Below are 20,086 nucleotides of genomic sequence, written 5' to 3'. Positions count from 1 at the left end.
TCTCCTCCGGGCAGAACACCTTTGTTGTTTAGATGGTACAGGAATCCTCTTTCACCATGTTCGCCTCTTCCATGTTACTGTAAAGTGGTTATATAAGTATTTCACCCAGGTAACCTCTGTTATGTTTGAGTTTATTCCTTGGTGGCTTGGTCTTTGGAGCCTATTGATCGTCCGTCGGAATCTGGCGCTGTTCTGAAGTTTAGAGTCATGGGTTTCCTTGTACAGAGTTCTTCATTCTTTTGCCTTCTCTTACTCCATTTCTTCTATTTTAATAGTGCCTTCAGCTTCCGCAGGTCGCCTTGAAGGGCTGGGTTTTGTGGAGTATTGCGAAGCTGCCTTAATGTTTGCTTTAGTGTGTGTTTGAGTTTCCTTGTCTCCGGTGTGATCACCTGCCTAGGCAGATTGGTCACTGTTTTTCCTGTTTTCCTACCTATCCTGGTGGCAAATTTGTCCCAAATGGCCGTTGTAAAGTTCTCCCAAGCTTTTGCTAGTTGAGCTGATGTGTCATTTATTTGGCTGAGTGAAGACTTTGCAGTTTTGGATATTTTCTCAATTGTGCTGAGTTTGCACCTTATCCGTTTCTAATCCGAGGTATAGTCTGTGCCAATTATTTTGCATGCCTCCATTAGCTGTCCTATGTTTGCGTTTAATGTCACTTCTTGTCACAGGTGATCACTTTGTTCGTTGTCACCTATTCTAAAGTAGTCGATGTTGTGGAACATTGGGCGAGTTACAAATGTGAAATCTAAGAAAAAAGATACAGTTGTGGAGTGGAAAGTTTGGTCCCAGTGGATTGTCCCCCTTGAATCGACCATTTAAAGCTCTCATATTTAGATGTTCAAGTTCTTGGTGTAGGAAGGTTGAACTTCTTGTAGGTTTGCTAGGGAATGCTGGGCCTTGAATTGGTATCCCCACACTGTGGTTAGTTCTTCTGTTAGTTCATCATCTGACAAGGTCCCAATGAGGTGAAGATTAAAATCACCCACCAGGATGATGTGCTCCATGTCCTGCTCTTCTATAATCCTGGTCAGCTCTTTAGTTAGCTCTTTTGCAGCTTTTAGCCTGTGCTTAGGATGCACATAGTTGTTGATTACTATGAGTGACTGATCTCCCTTATTAAACTTGAGTGATGTCATTGCCGCATGTATGTCACTTGGGGATGCAATTTGTGCTTCAAATGTAATTGCTCCTATTGTTATTATTGAGGCAAATATCATTCGTCCCCCTGAGCAATGGCCAAAATTGGATCCCTTTGTTGCTGGAATGAGTTGTGACGTGTACCCCTGTAGCTCAGTGACATGGTCCTCCCAGGTTTCTTGAAGTAAGATCAAGTAAAATGTCATTAGATAGTTTAGCACCTCACGATCCTCCATCTTGTTCGCCAGGCCATTGATGTTCCAGATACATATACGGATTTTCTTAGACTCCCCCATGGGTGGTGCAGGGCAGGACATCCCTTGTCATTGGGATTGTCATTTAAATTAATGGGCATCCCCTCATGCAAACAAGCTGTGAAAGCTTCATAACAGGTGACTAACACAGTCTCAGTGCTTGACTTGTAAAGTTCATGGGTTTATTTTGGAAAAGAAATGGAACTCCTCGTTTAAAGCAACTTAATGGGCAAAGTTTTTTATTACATTATTTTGTTATGTACGTAAGAGGCTTCATCTTCGTTCTGCTTTGTTTACTGTTTCTATTGTTTTATGCAATGGTTTTAATTAACTATATATGAAATAAAAAATAATAATAGTACACATATAGGTATCCAACAGCTCTGCTAGACTATGCAATGTCAATATAGCGCTGCGCAAATCTCTGTTAATTCTACATTATTTGGGGAAAAACGTAATTTCACGCCCCTAAGAGGTAGGTTGTACTTTCAAACAGAGTACATTTCACTGGAAGAGTGATGCCAGTATTTTACCTTTGCGTGTTGCATCCTAACAAATCCACTAATGTGTGCTTCATAAGAGATTGGGCCAAGGACTGACATTCGAAGAACTGGCATGCAACAGGGTCTATTCGCTGTCTCTGTATCTCTTGTGTGAGGTGAATAAAACATTTGATTGGTATCGGGCAGGTAAACAGGAATGCTTAACCAGCAAGGATAAGAAGAGCACTTTAATAGTAGGAATTTTTCATTCTTCTGCAACCAATTTCGGCATTTGAAATCTGGTTCTAATGATTTCATCAGGTGACTATGATACATCCCTAGCCTTCTCAGTCTGTGCTAAGAAAGGGCTGAGTTTGAGGAGCTTGCTAGTAGATTGAGAGCTCTATTGGGATCAGTGGACCACAAAGTAAGTATCGATTATTTGAGGGGGTACTTAAAGAGGGTCCTATGATCAGTGGCAGCTCATAACGGGATGAGTAGTGGGGCAGACACACACACACACACACACACACACTCACTCACTCGTTTCCACCCATACACTCACAAGTGTGCACACACATACTCAAGCCCACCCATTCACTTGAATGAATGAATGAGTTTATTTATAGAGCGCTACGATCACTCCAAGGAGCATCTTGGCGCTAGCGAAAAGTGAAACGAGACAGAAGCAGCAGTGAGACGAGGGAATAAGAGTGAGGCCATGCATTCATGTCTAGTGTCATATAAGGGAAAGCACAGTACTGTCGGGAACAGAGAACATCCATGTTTTCAGAAGCTTCCTGAAGAGGCGTTCTGATTGAGCCAATGCACACTCCCTCACACTATTCCATTCATAAGGGTGCACACACACACCTAGCATCTGCAAGTCAAGGAGAGCAGGACCTTCCCCAACTCATTACAGAATGGGGTGGGGTCATTGAGACTTGCTGACACCGCCCCATTCTGTGACGAGGCGTCATCGATAGACACTGGGCTCTTGGCACTTCAGGGGTTAAACCTGAAGTGCCCAGGGCTGACTCTGTCAGTGATAGTCTCCCTTGTCAAATGGGGAAGGACCTCTCAGGGCTTTGCAATGCTGATGACATCACTGCTCTCAGGGCTGTGAATCTCCAGCCTGGCAAAGCATGGCTAATGCTGACATCTGCCTGCACATTGGTGTATGTAAAGAGCCTGGCTGCCTGACCCTGACATGGTGAGTGTCTTTGCTTAGCCTGACAGACATTCATCATGCCTTTAAAAAGGAAGGGGACGGAGGCACAGCACCCGTAATGACAGAAAAACTCTACCTATAATATGGTGGTAGAATGTTGTGATATTCCACTTTCAATTATTATTGTACAGAAAGTGTCAAGAGATGGCAAATCATAAGCACAGACACATCCACTAAGACTCCCCATCACCCTTTTTAGCTTGGCAATACAGCATTGCAGGTAAGTGCCAATCTTCATGACAGGTGCCACTTTCCACCAAATCAGATATAGTTATAATCCACCAAGAAAAATGTAATCGGTTTGCTTGCTTTGAATCTCGGCAAAGAAGAAAGGTGGTGCCACTTCCGTAATTCGTGCCTCTACCTTGTTCCCATAATTTTGTATTGACCTGCATTCCTTTTTTTATGCTCACCCTCGCTGCACAACCTTTTACTTTCCCTTCACTTCTATCTGTTTCTCTCTTATTCACCTGTTTTCTTTATCACCCTCATTTTTAGTGTCTTTTTCATTCCCTCTTCTCTCTTCTATTCAATCTCCTTTTCGTCCTTTATTCATGCTTCCTCAATCTTTTCTTGTTTCATTGTTCTTCATTCCTATATTCGCCTTCGTCTCCCTAAAACGTACTTACCTGTTGTCCTGTCTCATAGTACTTCTTAAGAAATCAATACTTCTCAACCTCCCACTAATACCTTTCCACTCGTGCGAATTTGTTTCTTCCCTCACCCCTTCTTTTGTCAATGCGGTCTCTGGACCCCTTTCGTGTAATCTTTGTTCCTCCCTCTGTCTTCTGTTCTTTTACTTTGGTTTAACAAATCTCAGTTCCTCTCCCTCAGCTCCATTCTACCATATGGGCATGTAAATTTAGTTCCATTTCTGAGCCCCTTTACTTTTTCTTTCTCTGTTTGTACTTTCTCTGTCTTGTTTTCCCTTGCTCTCTTTAACTGTATCTCTATGCCACATACAGTATCTTTGTCTAACATTTAATTCTCTGGTGCTGATTATTTGTGCCTACCACTCCTTCCTTCATTCGTCACTATTTGAATGACACTTCTATGTCCTCTTTTTGTCTCTACCTCTCTTTTGTGCCTTTTATTGTCTCTATCTCCCATCTACTCGGTTAGCCTTTAAGAAACCTTTATATACCTTCTTCTAGCCCCTTTCCATTTCATTCTCCTCCTGTCCTTTTCCTCGCCACAGTTTTCTTTTTCTCAGTTTCAATTTCATGTTCTTCCTATTTCGCCCTTGTTCCTTTGGCTCTGTCTCTTCCTTACTAAAGTTTTCACTCATGCACTCAGTCTGAGATCTTTTTTTTCAGATGTCGTGCCTGAGACACCAACCCAAGCACCCCAAGTAATCCTTCATCCAGTGAATTCCAACCCAATGTAAGTCAGGAATGTTTTCTGTGTTTTCATTACCATCATTATATTCGTACAATTCAATGTATTCTCACTCATTCCTTTTTGAGTGGCCCCATAAGCGTTCATGGAGTTACACCGGCTTTGGTGTTTTCTTTTTCACGTCACTAGTTCTTTACCTTCCCAAATGAACGGCCTTGTGCTCTTCAGTGGGGCTGAACTCATAGCCACATCACTGACCTCATCCTCTCCAACAATGGCTTGTTCTTGGTACTGCTCCGTGCGCATTTTCAAAGTGGTCATCCCAGCTTTTCTTTGTGCTCATCAGATAATGCACGGTGCACATGTAGATTTACATGTGTGATTATTGTAAACATGTCATAGGTTATTCATTCGCATGTTCTTCTTGGTCAACTAATTACTTTCTTGGCATTCTTAGCTGGATGTAAAGTTTGTATTGTTTTTGCTTTTTTTTTTAAATGTCAAGTCTCCCCAGTGGAAGTGTAAATTTAGATCGCAGGAGTATTGTAATTAGTCAGTCTTTCAACAATATCTAGTAAAGTTAATACTTATTAATTTGCTCGTAAGGCACCAGCTGGCGCTTGTGTAAGCAGGAGGGATACAGTTGGTGTATAGGGAAAGCTCCAAATGTCATACTGGGTTTTAATGAAACAACAGATACGTTGTACGAATACAGAGGGAAGATGCCGCCCACACTGTATTCATTTATACACTCCTATGCTGCGTACACCACTCAAAGGTATCAGCGCATGGTGCAACAGGATGATAGCAAGCATCATTTGCATTGAAATGTGTATATTGTATGCAGTGATAACCACAGAAACCAAATGGGAGAACAAAGTCTTGTGAGGAATACATCTTCCTGGCTTAGAGACGAGATAGTAGTTGCTGACAGGTAGAGTCTATTGAAGGTGCGGTGATTTCAGAATGGGAGACTCAAGGTTAAGAGAGGTGGGGCAGAGAGGTGATGGGAAAGGATAGTGAGACAGTAAAAGAAAGCCAAGATATGTGGAGTGTTTAGTGAAGCTATTCGTTTAACTGGAGTCCTAATTGGAGTGATTTCGTTTTTGTCATTTGAGAAAGTCCTTTGAGTGTTACCGGGCTTGCAGCTCACACTAGAGGCCTCGTGGTATAAGGCCACATGTAAATGTAATTAGTAGTGGTGAAAAGTTGGAACAGCCCCGGGACGGCTTGAGCATCAACTCTGGAAGTAATGACATTTTTCAGTGCAATATGAAGATTTCATACAGTCCGTAGGTATTGTTGGCACCTGCACGTTTGAAGGCTGACTGCAGATACCCAGGACATGGTGGGTGAATTACTTTGTAGATGATGTCTACTAACTGCAACTTTATTCTGGCTTCCAGAGGGAGCCAGGGAAGATCTTGAAACACTGGGATATGTGGTTGGAATTCTTAGAGCTGAATTTCTAGATGTCCTGTTGCAGAGTGAATTATTGCCTTGCCTACTTCTAAGGCTTCTTTTGCTGCAAAAGATGAAGAGCAAATCTGCTGGGTATGGAAGATTGTTTAGAATTATGTTGTGGTGTGATAGGTGGTAGAATTTGAATTGAATCCTAGGGTTATGTGATCGAATTGGTGTGAGGTGGTTGTGAGACTGGCCGATGAATGCAGCACTGCTTTCAGTGGTGTGAGAGTGGCCTGTGAATCTCCTGCCAATCTGGAATTGCCAAAGTCCTGTTTTGAGATAACTAGGGACCGTGGTTCATAGCTAGTCTAGTGCAATATAGTGGCAAATCTTTTTATGGTTATGAAGATGGAGCTTTGCTGTTCTTGCCAATTTATTATGTGCAAGGTTAGGGCGAGGTTTCTATCTTATTGGATACTCTCTGTTTGTATTGAATACTTTACATTCCCCACAGGAGTTTTTATGTGGAAGAGGCCTCTAATTCTTGTTGGAGGTAGGTAGTAAAGCCAAGGGTCTACCTCCATGGACCAATTGCTTTGCAGGGGTGAAGACAAGGATAACACCATTCGGATGACTATCCCCTCTGCCACCCCATTATAGCCAGTGGGCCAACAAACATCCCACAATATAGCAATTACTTGGTTGTACTCCACACCAGATTTTCACTTGAATAGATATGGAAGGAGATTGGCAATGGAACCCACAAAATATGGCTGTGCAGTAATGCCATAGCTCTCCCTCTACAGGACTCTTGGATGTCCAACAACACCCAGCCTTTGCCTATTTTGATTTGAGCCTGCTCCTGCCATATGATTCCTGGAGTCCTTCATTGCTAAATAAAGGTGATATTAGTTTTGAATTACAGCAGAGGATTATCCGTAAGAGCCACCTTGGGTGTGCTTCTTGAATATGCCCACACAATCTACTTAGGGGTAGCAAATTATTAACTCCATGTCTTCATGTGAAGTAGAACCATGCGACTCACACGATCATTGTTTCTTCTCATTTTTTACATGCCAAACCCCTTCAAGTTAAACTTCACTGGTCAACTGAGAATCATGTGCCCTTAAAAGTCCTCTGCTTGGTTCACATTGCTAGGTACTACAATTCCCCCCACTTTCATTAAAGATGGGCTCCAGCTTAATCTGCGCATGTGTTTTTGACATCAGCTTACTCTGTTCGTGTTAAAGTTCATAGATGCAATGGAGGTTCTCTTGTTTGGATCTTAGGTTATTGAACCCCATTCCTCTGTGGGTTTGCTCTATTCATTCTATGATAGCCTTCCGTCAATCAGTTAAAACTTGGCTTTTTAAATCTGTGATCACCCTCTGGTAGCTTGGCACAGAGCAGGCAGACCTAACTTTAGAGGCAATGTGTAAAGTATTTGTGCAATACTTTGAACAGTAAAACCATGAAAACACCACACAAAGATTCCACACCAGGTTAAACAAAAGAGTTTAATTTAATAAATAAAACAAGACCAAAACAACAAAAATTCAATCAGTAGAACTTGAGATATATAAAAACTGTAAAATACTGCTTAGAAGCAATTAGCGCTTACTTGCAATATCTGGTCGCGCTGGCCTGAACAAAGTCAAAAGTTCAGGCCGACTGCAATGTAGCACGGGCTGTATACAGGAACACAGTGAGGCCTGCTGAACAAAAGTGCCTTGATCCTGGCTGCGTGGATGTCGAAGATGCGGGCTGAAGTGATGTGTCTGTGTCGATCCACGCATTGAGGGCGATGCGCTAGTCCTGATCCACACAGTATAGGCGATGCACTGGTTCTGGTCATGCAACAGGAGCGATGTACTGGTTCCGATCCATGCAACAGGAGCGATGCACTGGTTCTAATCCACACAACAGGAGCGATGCGCTGGGTCCGATCTATCTTCCGATGCACCAGTTCGACAGAGAATGCATGGGTTTTACTGAAGCAAGCCTCTTAGGCCTCACTTCCTAGGGTCTAGGACTGGGGTGGCACCACTTGGCAGTGCAGGCTCACAGACGGCAGAGTCCAGGTGCAGAAGCACGTAAGTTGGAAGTCTTTTTACTCCCGAGACTTCAGATCAGGAAGCCAGCCAGCTTGCCCTTGGAGCCACTTTAGGTTCAATTGATGCAGGTCCAGTCCTTCTCACCCAGGTAGAGAAACATCAGGCAGCAGGGCAGCACAGTAAGGCAGGAGTCCAGTAAAGCAGTGGTCCAGCAGAATCACAGTCCTTTAGCAGCACAGTAGTCCTTCTTCCTGGCAGAGTCTTCACAGGTCCAGAAGTGTACTGAAGTAGTGGTGTCTGAAGTTCAGTACTTATACCCAGTTGGGCCTTTGAAGTAGAGGAGACCTCAAAGAGAGGCCTTTGAAGTGTACAGAGGTCCTGCCCTTCATGCTCTGACTCCAGACTCACTACAATGTGATATGCAGCCCTTTGTGTGGGGACAGTACACAGCATATTCAGGTGTAAGTGAGGCTGGGTCCAACTCCTCCCTCCCATCCTGCTAGGATGGCCTCTCAAGTCACACATATGCTTCCACTGTGTGTGGGTGTCTAGGGGGAATACACAAAGCCCAGCTGTCACCCTCTCAGACGTGTATCAGAAACAGGCAGCAGGCACCAAACGGCTAAAGTAAGAAAATGCCAACTTTCTAGAAGTGGTATTTTCCAAATTGCAATTTATAATCCGACTTCACCATAAATTATGATTTTAATTGTGACTCCAGAGACACCAAACTTGAAAAGTCTTATCTATTCACAGTTGGGAATTACACTTATAAAATGTAATAAAGTAATTCCCATGTTATCCTATGGGAGAGATAGGGCTTGCAGTTGTGAAAAACAAATTTATGAATTTGAGAGTTTTTCACTGCCAGGGCATTTAAAACTTAAAAGTACATGTCTTGCCTTTCAAATACATTGCACCCTGCAATCTGGGTTGTCCAGGGCCTAACTTAGGGGTGACTTATATGTATAAAAAGGGAATGTTTGGGCCTGGCTTGAGGATTACCTTGTCAGTTCGAAATGGCAGTTTAAACTGCACACACAGGCTCTGCAATGGCAGGTCTGAGACATGGTTAGAGTGCTACTTAAGTGGGTGGCACAATCAGTGCTGCAGGCCCACTAGTAGCTTTAATTTACAGGCCCCGGGACCCATGTGGTGCATTTTACTAGGGAATTATAAGTAAATTAAATGAGCCAATTGGCTATGAGCCGATATTACCATGTTTAGTGGAGAGAACACATGCACTTTAGCACTGGTTAGCAGTGGCAAAGTGCTCAAAGTCCTACGTATGTCCCAAATTTTTCATGCCTCTCATATTGTGTGGTTTGTATGTGATCAATTAAGCATTTCTCTAATAGTAGACTATGCCTCTTTTTTAGCTCACTAGTCAAAATATTTGCCCGTCCTATCACCATAGTCATATTCGTTAACCCAGTGTTAAGACATATTTTTATCTATTGTTTCTTGTACCACAGCACGCAACAATTTACTACTAGAATTATAACCTGATGTTATGTATGGCTCTCATAGAAATCCTCTATTGTTTTATTCAGTTTGTGAAAATCATAACTCCTTGCCATGGCATCACAACAGTAGATAACAAAACTGGTTGTCAACTGTTATGAAGTCCTAAAGGCCTTCCAGGTCGGGCTGACAGTCCTCTATGAGAGCCTGTCAGTGCAGCTCTGCTTGTCTCCTTTGACTGAAAGCAGAAAACACAGCTGCATGAGGGGGAAGGAAGCAGGGAAGGTTGTGAGTTTTGGTTAACAATAGCAGGTAAGATATTTATTTTTCACATTTGTGTCAGAGAGGATAGGGCATGTTATGTATAGCCCTCCCAGTTCTCCCATTACTGCTCTGCCCCTGTGCAGTTGTTGAGGGCAGGGGCAGATGATTTTGGCGGTGCCATACACAGTTCTTCACTTTAAGGTTTCTAGTTACATCATGGACAACAAGCTTCACTCTCATTGTCTATTTGATGTCACTCCGAACCCCTCTCATGAAAAGCATCCCCATAATTCACTGTTACTCATCTATAATTCTATATGTTGCATTCCGCTGGATTATTCAAGTTAAAGCCTGTGCATTCCCCATATGCTGAAACATCTTTTAGTTAAGCACATAGTCTTCATTTCACTCACCTTTTGCTTGCAAAGCTTAAGGATGATATCTTGCCCATGGTATCAAATTTGAAAGCTTCACAAACTATAATAGAGTCAATATGTCCGGGGTTTTTATACTTATACTCTAGTATTTTACTCTATAGAATAAATGAAGATGGATTGCTCAAGAAACCTTCATCAAGTTGAATTAGGTATTAAAATATGAGCCCTAATAGTTGAATGATTTGGTCTGTGACATGGTTCGGCCTGACAGTTTGATATTGAAGCTTCTGCTGACCTAAGCATCATATTTGTTTTGAAATATGATGTGTGCCAACCTGAATAAAGCGTATAACACCTCAGGGTGTCACCCATCCACCAACCCCAAGGTATGTTTAAACTCAGTGAATGCACATTGTATAGTTGCTTTTAACAGACAGCTGTCTCTACATTAAGGGTGCAAATCGATGTCAGGAATAAAACCGATATTTAAACAACCTACAATATAAAACTGAGCTGAAAAATATTAAAAATTGAACTATGCATGCTCAAAGAAGAACATTATTATTTTTGTTTTATGCATAAACACATCTCTACATTTAAGTATCTGATAACTTCCTTTTTTCAACAGTAATTATGGCTCTGCCCTTTTTTTGTCATGTGCTTCTTTACTTCCCTTACCTTTGGTAGGTTTATTAATAATAATAATAATGATAGTGACACTTTTTACATTAGCCTGATTACATCTAAAGAATTTGGAACCAGGGGAGGAAGAATGGCATTTACTAGTATAGGAAGCTCTCAGGTGAATTTTCTGCAAAAGAAACACAGAAACCACAAAGAGCTCCGGATCTGCCTTTTTCTGAGCATTTAATACACTATCGACGTTCCAGGTCATTATCTACATATTAACCATAATCTGTATTGGAAACAGGAAAATTAATTTCAACAACAATAAAAATCAACAAGCTGTGTCTGCCTACCAGGACCCTGATGTGCTTTCCTTGGTTATCACAACCTATCCAACAGAAGATGAATTCCTTAACAGCGGCTGATTGTTCTCAACTTAGGTTTCTGGGTCTGGATCTTCAAGGTCTCTGGGACTTCCAATTTCATTTATTTCATCTTGTTACATTGTGACAGAGCACCTCCATCCTATCCTTATGATAGGCAAGTTCCATCAATATGCGCTACATCCTGTCCTAAAGCAATCCTATCAATAGTCATTTTTAAGAAGCACAGCGGCTTTTGCTCCGTCCAAATGTTAATTTCCTTGAGTGGAGATTTTTATTCGCAGAAGTTGAGTGCTCCCAATGAATGATAGTGTTTTAATTGCATATCTCACCATGTAGAAAAATGTATGCTCTGCCCAGCTGGATCGAGTTGGTTATGCTCACACGTCATATTATGAAATGTTACAACAAAGGCAGTAGACCTTACTAAACTTATTGTGAACAGAATATGTTAAAGCAAAAAGGCTTTGAGGGGTGAATGCCAATGCATTGTGTTATAGAGAAACTCACATATTGCCATAGTAGGCGGGTGCTTTTGTGTTGGTTACGTGTGAGAAACCCTCGTTAAGAAGATTTGCACTTTGAAAATCTTTGCTAAGCCATTTTAGGAAGGGTTGCATATTGTCTTGCCAACTGTAATTATGTACATAGATGTGTTTTTGGCTGTATACTGATCGTTGCCTTGTTGCACAGCTTATGCAGAGTAAAGGGGACCTGAGTGACATGCCAATGATAAATGCTATAGGCCTGATTGGATGACTGGAAATAGTTAGAGGTTATTGATCTAACATTTATGTTATGAATAGTTAGGACTCTTTAAAAAAATGTGTATAGAATTTTTTTAAGAGCTAGAGCCAATGTTTAGGGAATTTGTCTGGAGTAAAAAGGCTTCCAAGGTCAAGCTAGCAATACTACAGCTAGAAATTAATCAGGGTGGGATAGCATTGCCGAAAATTCTAACTTATTACGAGGCAGCGATTTTAGATCTTACAGCTCGTTTGCTGGAACCAAATGGATTATTAGACAACTTTTTCTTAGATAAAATGGTACAGGAATCTGGCTCGCAAATCCGATATTTTTAAAAGTGGCTAAATTGCCGAAGAGGACTAGATATAAGATGTTACAGGACTATGCCTTTATATTAAAATCATTTTTTAAACAAGCCGGCTCTTCCGGATTCCACTATTTAAAGTTAGTGGAATGCAAAAGTTTGGGTCTTTAAATCCATTCTAGTCATCTTAAAAACTGGAAAGATTGTGACTTGGAAGAGCTGGGGCACTTTCTTACGAATAATAAAATAATTACCTGTCAAGAGGTCCAAAACAGATATGTCGAACGTAACAAGCTTGGCTTTTTCGAGTATCTACAGATTGTACATTTTATAAATAGATATAATCTTACATTAAGTGGCACCCCAACAAAGCAGGTGAGCATTTTATATTGAGCCAAACTAAGTGGTGTGTGCACTGGTATTCTCAGCTGAGGAAGCTCAACAATTCCCCCTTGGTCAAGAAACTCTTAGGAAGAGTAACACGTGAAACTAATTGCACATTGTCCAGCCAGGAGTGGCAGTCAACATCCCAGTTAGGCAGTAAGGCACTAAGAGCTGCCAATTTTAAAAGGATGGCCTTTCTGTCTCGGTGGTTGGCATACTATACTCCTTAAAACTCTCAGCAAAAGATATCCAGAAGTTGCGAATAGATGTTTCCAATGCCAGGCAGAAGGGGAAGGGGATTGGCTTCACACATTCTTCACATGTCCAAAACTAGAGTTATTCTGGGTTAAGATCTTCTCGGGTATAAACCAGGCAATCCAGAAGAGATTTGATCCAGAGGCCTAGGTAGCCCTCTTTGGCATTTCTAGAGTAAGGGGAGATCTGACAAAAGCAGAGGAGATCTTTATTGTGATTTGCTCCCTTGTTGATCGCTCTTTAATCCTCCAGAATTGGAGGTCTGAAGACGCACCCTCTTATTTAAAGTGGATAAACAAAATGAAACAAACGAAGATGTTTGAAGAAGCATATGCTAGGACGGTAGGCGCTACAAGAAAATTCACTGCTGTTTGGAAGTATTTTGAAACCATGATGGGATTAGAAATTTTATAGATTTTGCACAAATGACAAAATAAAGAAGTAATACTGTCACAAATTATGCCGCATTATGCTGCATAATTTGCCTTTACCTGCCGCATAATTGGTTGAGTCCTGCCCCAAAAATGTGGTCCTCCCGTATCACATAATTCCTGTGGCCCTGGTTATAGACCTGTTTGTTTCATTTTTGAATGTTATTAGAGATGTCATAGGACTGATATATTTACTGAAAGTTATGACCAAGACAGTGGGGCTGGCTTATTCATAGTGAAACGTATATGTTGAAACAAATATTATATAAGGTTGTATTTTTTAATTGCAGTATGTTAAAGACTGTAGACTGGCCTTTTGTTGTAGGTTATTATTGAGCACTTTACTTCGTGCAAATTCTAGTGCAAATTCAGGTTAATAAAGCACTCTCTGACTAATCTTTAGTTCAGTCTAAGGCGAATTTCAAAATTCAATACATTTTAATAACGTAAAGCACAGGAAGACAGAGAGTGGTTAAGTTTCAAAGCAATAATGTTTATTAAAGGATTTGAAAAGTTACAAACTCAAATCATCAAATCAGTCATAATCAATGAACAATACATGCATATCTTAGTCAATATATTTAGAGCAATTCGAAAGGTCATAAAAAAGGACAACTATTAAAAGTCATGTCAAAAAGGAGAGTTAAGCAAGATCAGTTCTCCCATAAAGCGAACACCCTCCTCTGCTAAGGCAAGAAAGGTTTCTGCTAGGAAGTCAGGAAAAGGGCACCTACCAAAGTGTCAGGTGAAGAAGCTTCTGTAGAATCTTCGACCTTATATTAGTTAGATCCCACTGTTCTAAAATGTGAAACTCCTACACATGGTCTCACGAAACAGACGAATCAAGTTAAAGCACAAACTGACATAAAAACTCGTTGTTTCCTTATACTACTTCACAATGAGGCTACTTTACATGTCCTTCAAACTTGCAGTTATCATCAACATAGTGTGTCACAATGAGTCAAGCTGTGCTTTGCAAGTACACCGCAACAGCATATTAGCACATTCTACAAGGATTGCATAAAAAAAAACATTTCACATGAGAACAGAACACCAAGGGAACATCAAGATAAAATACGTGGAGTCGACCTCTCCTGGAATAAAAAGACATGTTAGGAAAGCAAGATGGCAACCAGATGTTGCCATTTTAAATATGCGGCCTACACTAGGTAAGGATGATCTAAATTAGGAAAAATACATACTGTGTACATTTGCTTGTTACATGTTAATGTCGATATAAGTTCAAAACAATAATTATGGAAAAAGAAATCATCAGTTTCACCTTGTCACACACCCTGTGATAGATTTGCTTTTCAAGAATCATTCTTGTATTGTTTTAGAAGGGGTTGTATATTGTTTTGTCAACTGTAACTTTGATCATATTTGTAATAATAGGACTATATTTTCATGGCTGCTTTGTGTCAAAACCTATTCTTAATACAGTGTGGCAGAATTTTTATATAGAGACCGGCCAGTGATAAAGGGCATTATTGGTTTGTTGAGGAAAGCTTTGTGACATGCCTTAAGTCTTACCTGCTTATTATGAAAAGTCATAACAAAAGTGGCAAATTTGATTTCTTTGTTGGGGGAAGCTTATTTTAAAGTCAATAGGCCTGTCAGGGTGGATTGTTATTAAACTATGTTAAATCATATAGCCATGACTTGCGTTGCATGAAGTCTCGCAGTTTACTACAATAGAAAATTAGATTGTCTCTTGATTACCTATAACAAACCCTAGGGGTAGAAGATTTTCACTGTGAGAATCCTTATTAGGCATCTTTATGAGGTGTTATATATTGTCTTGTCAACTCTTATTTTGTATATATTTCTAATTTTATGACTGTGTACTTAATGGTTACCTTTTAGAAAAGCTTATGGTCAATATAGTAGGCCGGAGCTGGTTGTGGTGTGATGAGCCAATGAGCATAGGCCTTGTTGGTACATTAGGAAAAGTTAGGTCAGATGTCATAGGTCTGGCCTGTTAATTAGGAAAAATTATAACAAAGGCAATAGGCCTGACATATTTATTGTAAAACTCATATGCTAAAGCCAATAGACCTTTAAAGGTGGATTGTCTTTGTTAGACCTGTCAGTCTTAGAGTGGGCCTCCCTCAAATGTTTTGCCTTTTTCTCCTCCTATTTAGCTGAATTTGTTTTTGTTGGCTTTAGGACTCTGTGCACTTTACCATGGCTAACCAGTGCCAGTATGCTTGTGTTCACTCCCTAAAACATAGCAAATTGGTATACCATATACCCACGGCTGGTAAATTCAATGCTACTAGTGGGCCAGCAGCATGTATTGTGCCATCCACTTATGTAGCCCATTAAAACATGTCTGAGGCCTGCCATTGCAAACTGTGAGGGGTTTTAAACTGCCAATTCAATTTGGCAAAATACACCTTTTGACAAGTCTCAAACTCCCTTTCTAATGCATATAGGTCACCCCTAGGGTAGTTCCTAAACAGCCCATCGAGCAGGGTGCACTGCATTTAAAAAGATGGATAGGTACTTTTAGGTTTTACATGTCCTGCCAGTGAAAAACTCACAAATTCGATTTTCACTATTGTGAGGCCCACCGCTACCATAGGATAACTTTGGGTTACCTTATTACATTTAATAAGTAATACCTTTTGTTTGGTAATAGGTAGAAATATCATGTTTTGCTGTGCTGCTCTACTGCAAGAAGGACTGCTACTCGGCTGCTCTGCTGCTCTGTTGCCCTGCTACCGGAGTGAGGAGTCGACCTGCATCTTGAACCCAGGATCACCAGAGTGACTCCGAGGGCTAGTTGGCTGGCCTCATGATCAGAGCCAAAGGGACAGAAAAGGCTCCACCCTCCTTGGACCCTGCACCTGGGCTCTGCCTGCTGTGAATCTTGCCCCCCAGGTGTTGCCAACCCAGTCCTGGTAACTTGGAAGTGGACTTGAAGGTGCTCTGCAGCCCAGCAGTGGTCTTTTGGGCAGAGCCGCCGAAGCATGATGCATCTCCTTGCAGCTCCACATCAGTACTGCCACTGCACACCGCATCTCTGATGCAGGAATTTGCTTCGCAGCCTGCAGCTCCTCAGAACTGCCACTGCACACTGCATCCCTAATGCAGGACTTTGCATCGCTAGTCTCTGTTGACAGCATCCTTGATGACGATGCAGGACCACGCATCACAAGCTTTGTCAACGGCTTTATTGGAGCCACTACTGTGCGACCCATCTCCGATGCAGGTCTGATCACAGCCCTCAGCTTCTTCAGAACCGCTGCTGCATGAAGTATCCTCGACGATGGGTCTCACAATGCTCCGCAACCAAGATGTAGGGTACTTTGTTCAGCGGACCTAGTTTGGTCACTGATGTCGGGCCTATCTCCATCGCGGTCGGCCTGAGCTTGTCTTTGTCCTGGTCCAGCATGACCAGATAACCGCAGTTGGCGGTTTGTGCTTCTAAGAACTATTTTCACCTAAATCATTTGAATTGCATACCTCAAGTTCTACTAATTGGATTTTTGTTGTTTTGGTGTCAAATATATGAAGGTTTACTCTATTTTTCTAAATAGCTCTGGCATTTTTCTTGTATTCTGTTTTCACTTATTTACTTTTTTGATGTGCTGCATAAATACATTACACATTACCTCCAAGCTAAGCCTGACTGCCTTTCTGTCAAGCTATCAGAGAGTTAAGTACAGGTTAATTTGGGGTTTGCTTGTGTTACACCCTCACGAGAATTATGGTTCCTGCTTAATAAGGGTTTCACCCCCGTCAGACAGTTACTCAATTTTCTACACATTTCTATTCACAAACTGCACTTCTAATGGTACTACAGCTCAGAAGGTCCCAAAACAGTCATAGATGTACTCCAGTCCAGCCTTGGACAAATCCAGCACCATACATGGCAACTCACAGGTACTGCAACACACTCCCATTGAAACTAATAGAGGCAAGGATTTAATATAACAGCCCATGGGATATAATGTTTAAATAAATACAATTATTACAACTTTTAAAATGAATATATAATTGTTGTTTAATGATAAAATATGTGTGTATATAATTATTGTCATTTACAATTAATTCTAAACACAAATGTAACACATTTTAATACACAGAAAATAAAAATAAAAATTCTACTGTAGGTGAGACTTTCTTTTAAATGTATTCTTTATTGATTTTACTTTTCAATTAAATAAAAGTAGTTTAAATAATTATTATTTTATGCACATTTAAGTTAAAGTACTGTAACTTTTTTAATTAATTCTAGATTTAAAATAAATATGTGCAGGTTTTTTTCATTAGTAATTTATATAAATATAGAAATATTTACAATATGTTTTTAAAGTTCAATAAACGTTATATATTTATCCTAGTAAGATCTGTATCCAGTGATGGAGAGCTCCACCTACATGTGTAAAGTTGCAAGTATTAGCTTCACACTTGTAGATCCTATTCTAGGAAGCTTTAATGGTGGGGGGCATGTTAGTCTGCACTTAAGTGTAACTTTACACTCAAAAATTATAAATAGCAAACAAAGTGTAAAGATCTCTGAGTTGGGAGAGTAAAGAAACACATCAGTAAATCTACAAATGTTAGTTTACCTTTTTAAATAGGGCCCAGAATTTGTAACTGTTTACCGATATTATTAGACACTTTCTGGCTGCAAAATCAGATAACTGCTGGATCTGTCTTGAGGGAGTACTATCAATATGAGTCTTCAATCAAAAGCTTGATAAAGTAAGATCTTATTTGTAACATAGCTCTTGCTGAAAACGTGTTGAGAGTGTGAAGCCATACTTAGTACATCTACAATTGTCAGATGATCTATACCTTAATCCACCTCCAGCATTTGGAAATATCACTTACAGCCCCATGACCATGTCAGAAAGAGTGTCAAGCATACATGTACATCCATTGATGAGTCCCATGCCATCATATGTTTTCCTCATATACTCGCTGTTCTGTTGACCGCCAATCATGAAGAATAGATTTGTGCATCACTCACATTTTGTGGTGATTAATGGTTTAGTGTCAGGATTCCCTTTATGTTATGTTATGTTATATGCCTTTCATGTAGCGCAAAATTACCTTCAGGTATCTAAGCGCTTATAGAGAAAGTGGCAAGTCACTAGGGCAGATGAAAAATCAGCAGTGGTGGCAGAAAAGTACACTGTAGGTAACACCTCTCTAAATAGGAAAGTTTTTAATTATTTCCTAAAAGTGAGGAGAACCGGTTCCCTACGCAGGTACTCAGGTAAGTTATTCCAAATTTGCGGAAGCAAAACAGAGAATGCTCTACCCCCTTTAGATTTAGTAGTGTACCGGGGGGGAAGCTAAACGGCAGGCCTCAGATGATCGCAGTGTCCGGCTGGGAACATAATTCTCTAGGCGAACTTTTATATACCTAGGTGCCTGGCCGTAGATTGCCTTGTGGGCAATGCATAAGCCCTTAAATTGAGCTCCATGTTTGATGGGAAGCCAGTGTAGTTTATGTAACAGAGGGGTAGCACGTGTCTTTCTAGGAAGTCTGAAAATAAGCCTAGCCGCATCATTCTGCACCACCTGCAATCTCCTGGGAAAGGCCGATGTAGAGGTCATTCCCATAATCCAACCTAGAGATGACGGTAGCGGAAACAATTTACTGTAATGAAGATGTTGATAGGAGACGAGCAAGTTTCCGTAACTGCCTTACTAGTCCTATACAGGTTCCTACCACCGTGGTGACCTGGCTGGACATAGATAACTCAGAGTTAATTTTCAAACCCAGGCTTTTCACAACCGGGACTGATGCCGGAGCGGCACCGAGTTCCGGAGGCCAGAAAAGATCACACCAGGGGCTATTACTTGTTGGAATGACGAGCACTTCAGTCTTATGAGGATTTATTTTCAGTGAATTGGCCGTCATACAGTTCACTGTGAATCTGAGCAGCTTTTTGGCCGACTCCTGAGCCTGACGGGAGTGGCTAATCCGGATAAGGAGTCGGGTATCATCGGCGTAATTAAAAACATGACAGTCCATGTGAGCCAGGGTGTCCACAAGAGGTTGCAAATAGATATTAAAGAGGAGTGGAGACAACGCGGAGCCCTGGGGTACCCCGCAGGCAAGAGATCCCAGGTACGATGTGTGCTCACCCAACTGAACCCTCTGAGTACGGTCAGTCAGAAATGACTTTAGCCATTCGTGTGCTAGCCCACTGATGCCCAGGTTGGTGAGACGAGTCAGCAGTATTTTATGGCTGACCGTATTGAATGCCGCTGATAGATCTAATAAAATCAGGGCACTCGGCTGTTTATTGTCAGCCATAACTCGGAGCTCGTCAATAATGGACAGCATTACTAGCGCCGTACTATGGTGGCCTCTAAAGCCCGCCTGTCTAGCTTGGAGTAGCTGGTGGTCCTCCAAGTGATTAGAAAGTGTCTTTAGTACATGTTTTTTTAATACTTTGGCCAGAAAAGGAAGCTGTGAAATAGGTCTATAGTTCTTTAGAGTCAAAGCATCTGCACCTGGTTTCTTCAGCAGGGGGTAACCCTGGCCTCTTTTAAAATGGTCGGTAGGTAGCCAGTTCGCATGGATCTGTTGTTCCAGCCCTGGAAGGGCCATTTGAAAAATCCTCGGAGGGCAGGGGTCTGCTCGAGAGTCTGATTTAGTGCGGTTCACTAATAGAGATAGAGTGGCTGAATCAATATTAGGGAAATTAGTAAGTTGACTGCCGAAGCAGGGTGGGGGCTGGGTCTGGTGGGGGAACCAAGGTCAGTCGAGGTGTTGGCAATTTCCAAAATGATTTCTTTGACTTTCTGAAGAAAGAAATCCTGGAAGACATCAGTCTAAAAATGCGACTGTAGATTTCTTCTCTGCCTTTTGGCTCAATTCTTTCAGAATTGCGAAAGTCTCTTTCTGTCTATTTGCTGCCGCGACAATCCTTCCCTCATAGTACTCCGCTTTCCTGATTAAAATGACTGATTTATAA

At 41.2% G+C, this 20,086-nt stretch overlaps 1 protein-coding gene across 2 annotated transcripts in view; it reads left to right on the top strand.

Moving 5' to 3' along the window:
* KSR2 (kinase suppressor of ras 2) overlaps positions 1–20,086 on the top strand; it is a 1,474,574-nt gene that overhangs the window by 869,528 nt on the left and 584,960 nt on the right. For both annotated transcript variants that reach the window (XM_085636251.1, XM_085636250.1), the window contains one exon: positions 4,421–4,487. In XM_085636251.1, coding sequence (XP_085492377.1) covers positions 4,421–4,487 — 67 coding nt within the window. The remainder of the gene's footprint in view (positions 1–4,420; positions 4,488–20,086) is intronic.

Source organism: Triturus cristatus, chromosome 11 (assembly GCF_964204655.1).
Source record: "Triturus cristatus chromosome 11, aTriCri1.1, whole genome shotgun sequence".
NCBI lineage: Eukaryota > Metazoa > Chordata > Amphibia > Caudata > Salamandridae > Triturus > Triturus cristatus.
The sequence above is the reverse complement of the archived record's forward strand: the minus strand, read 5'-3'. Positions and strand labels throughout refer to the sequence as shown.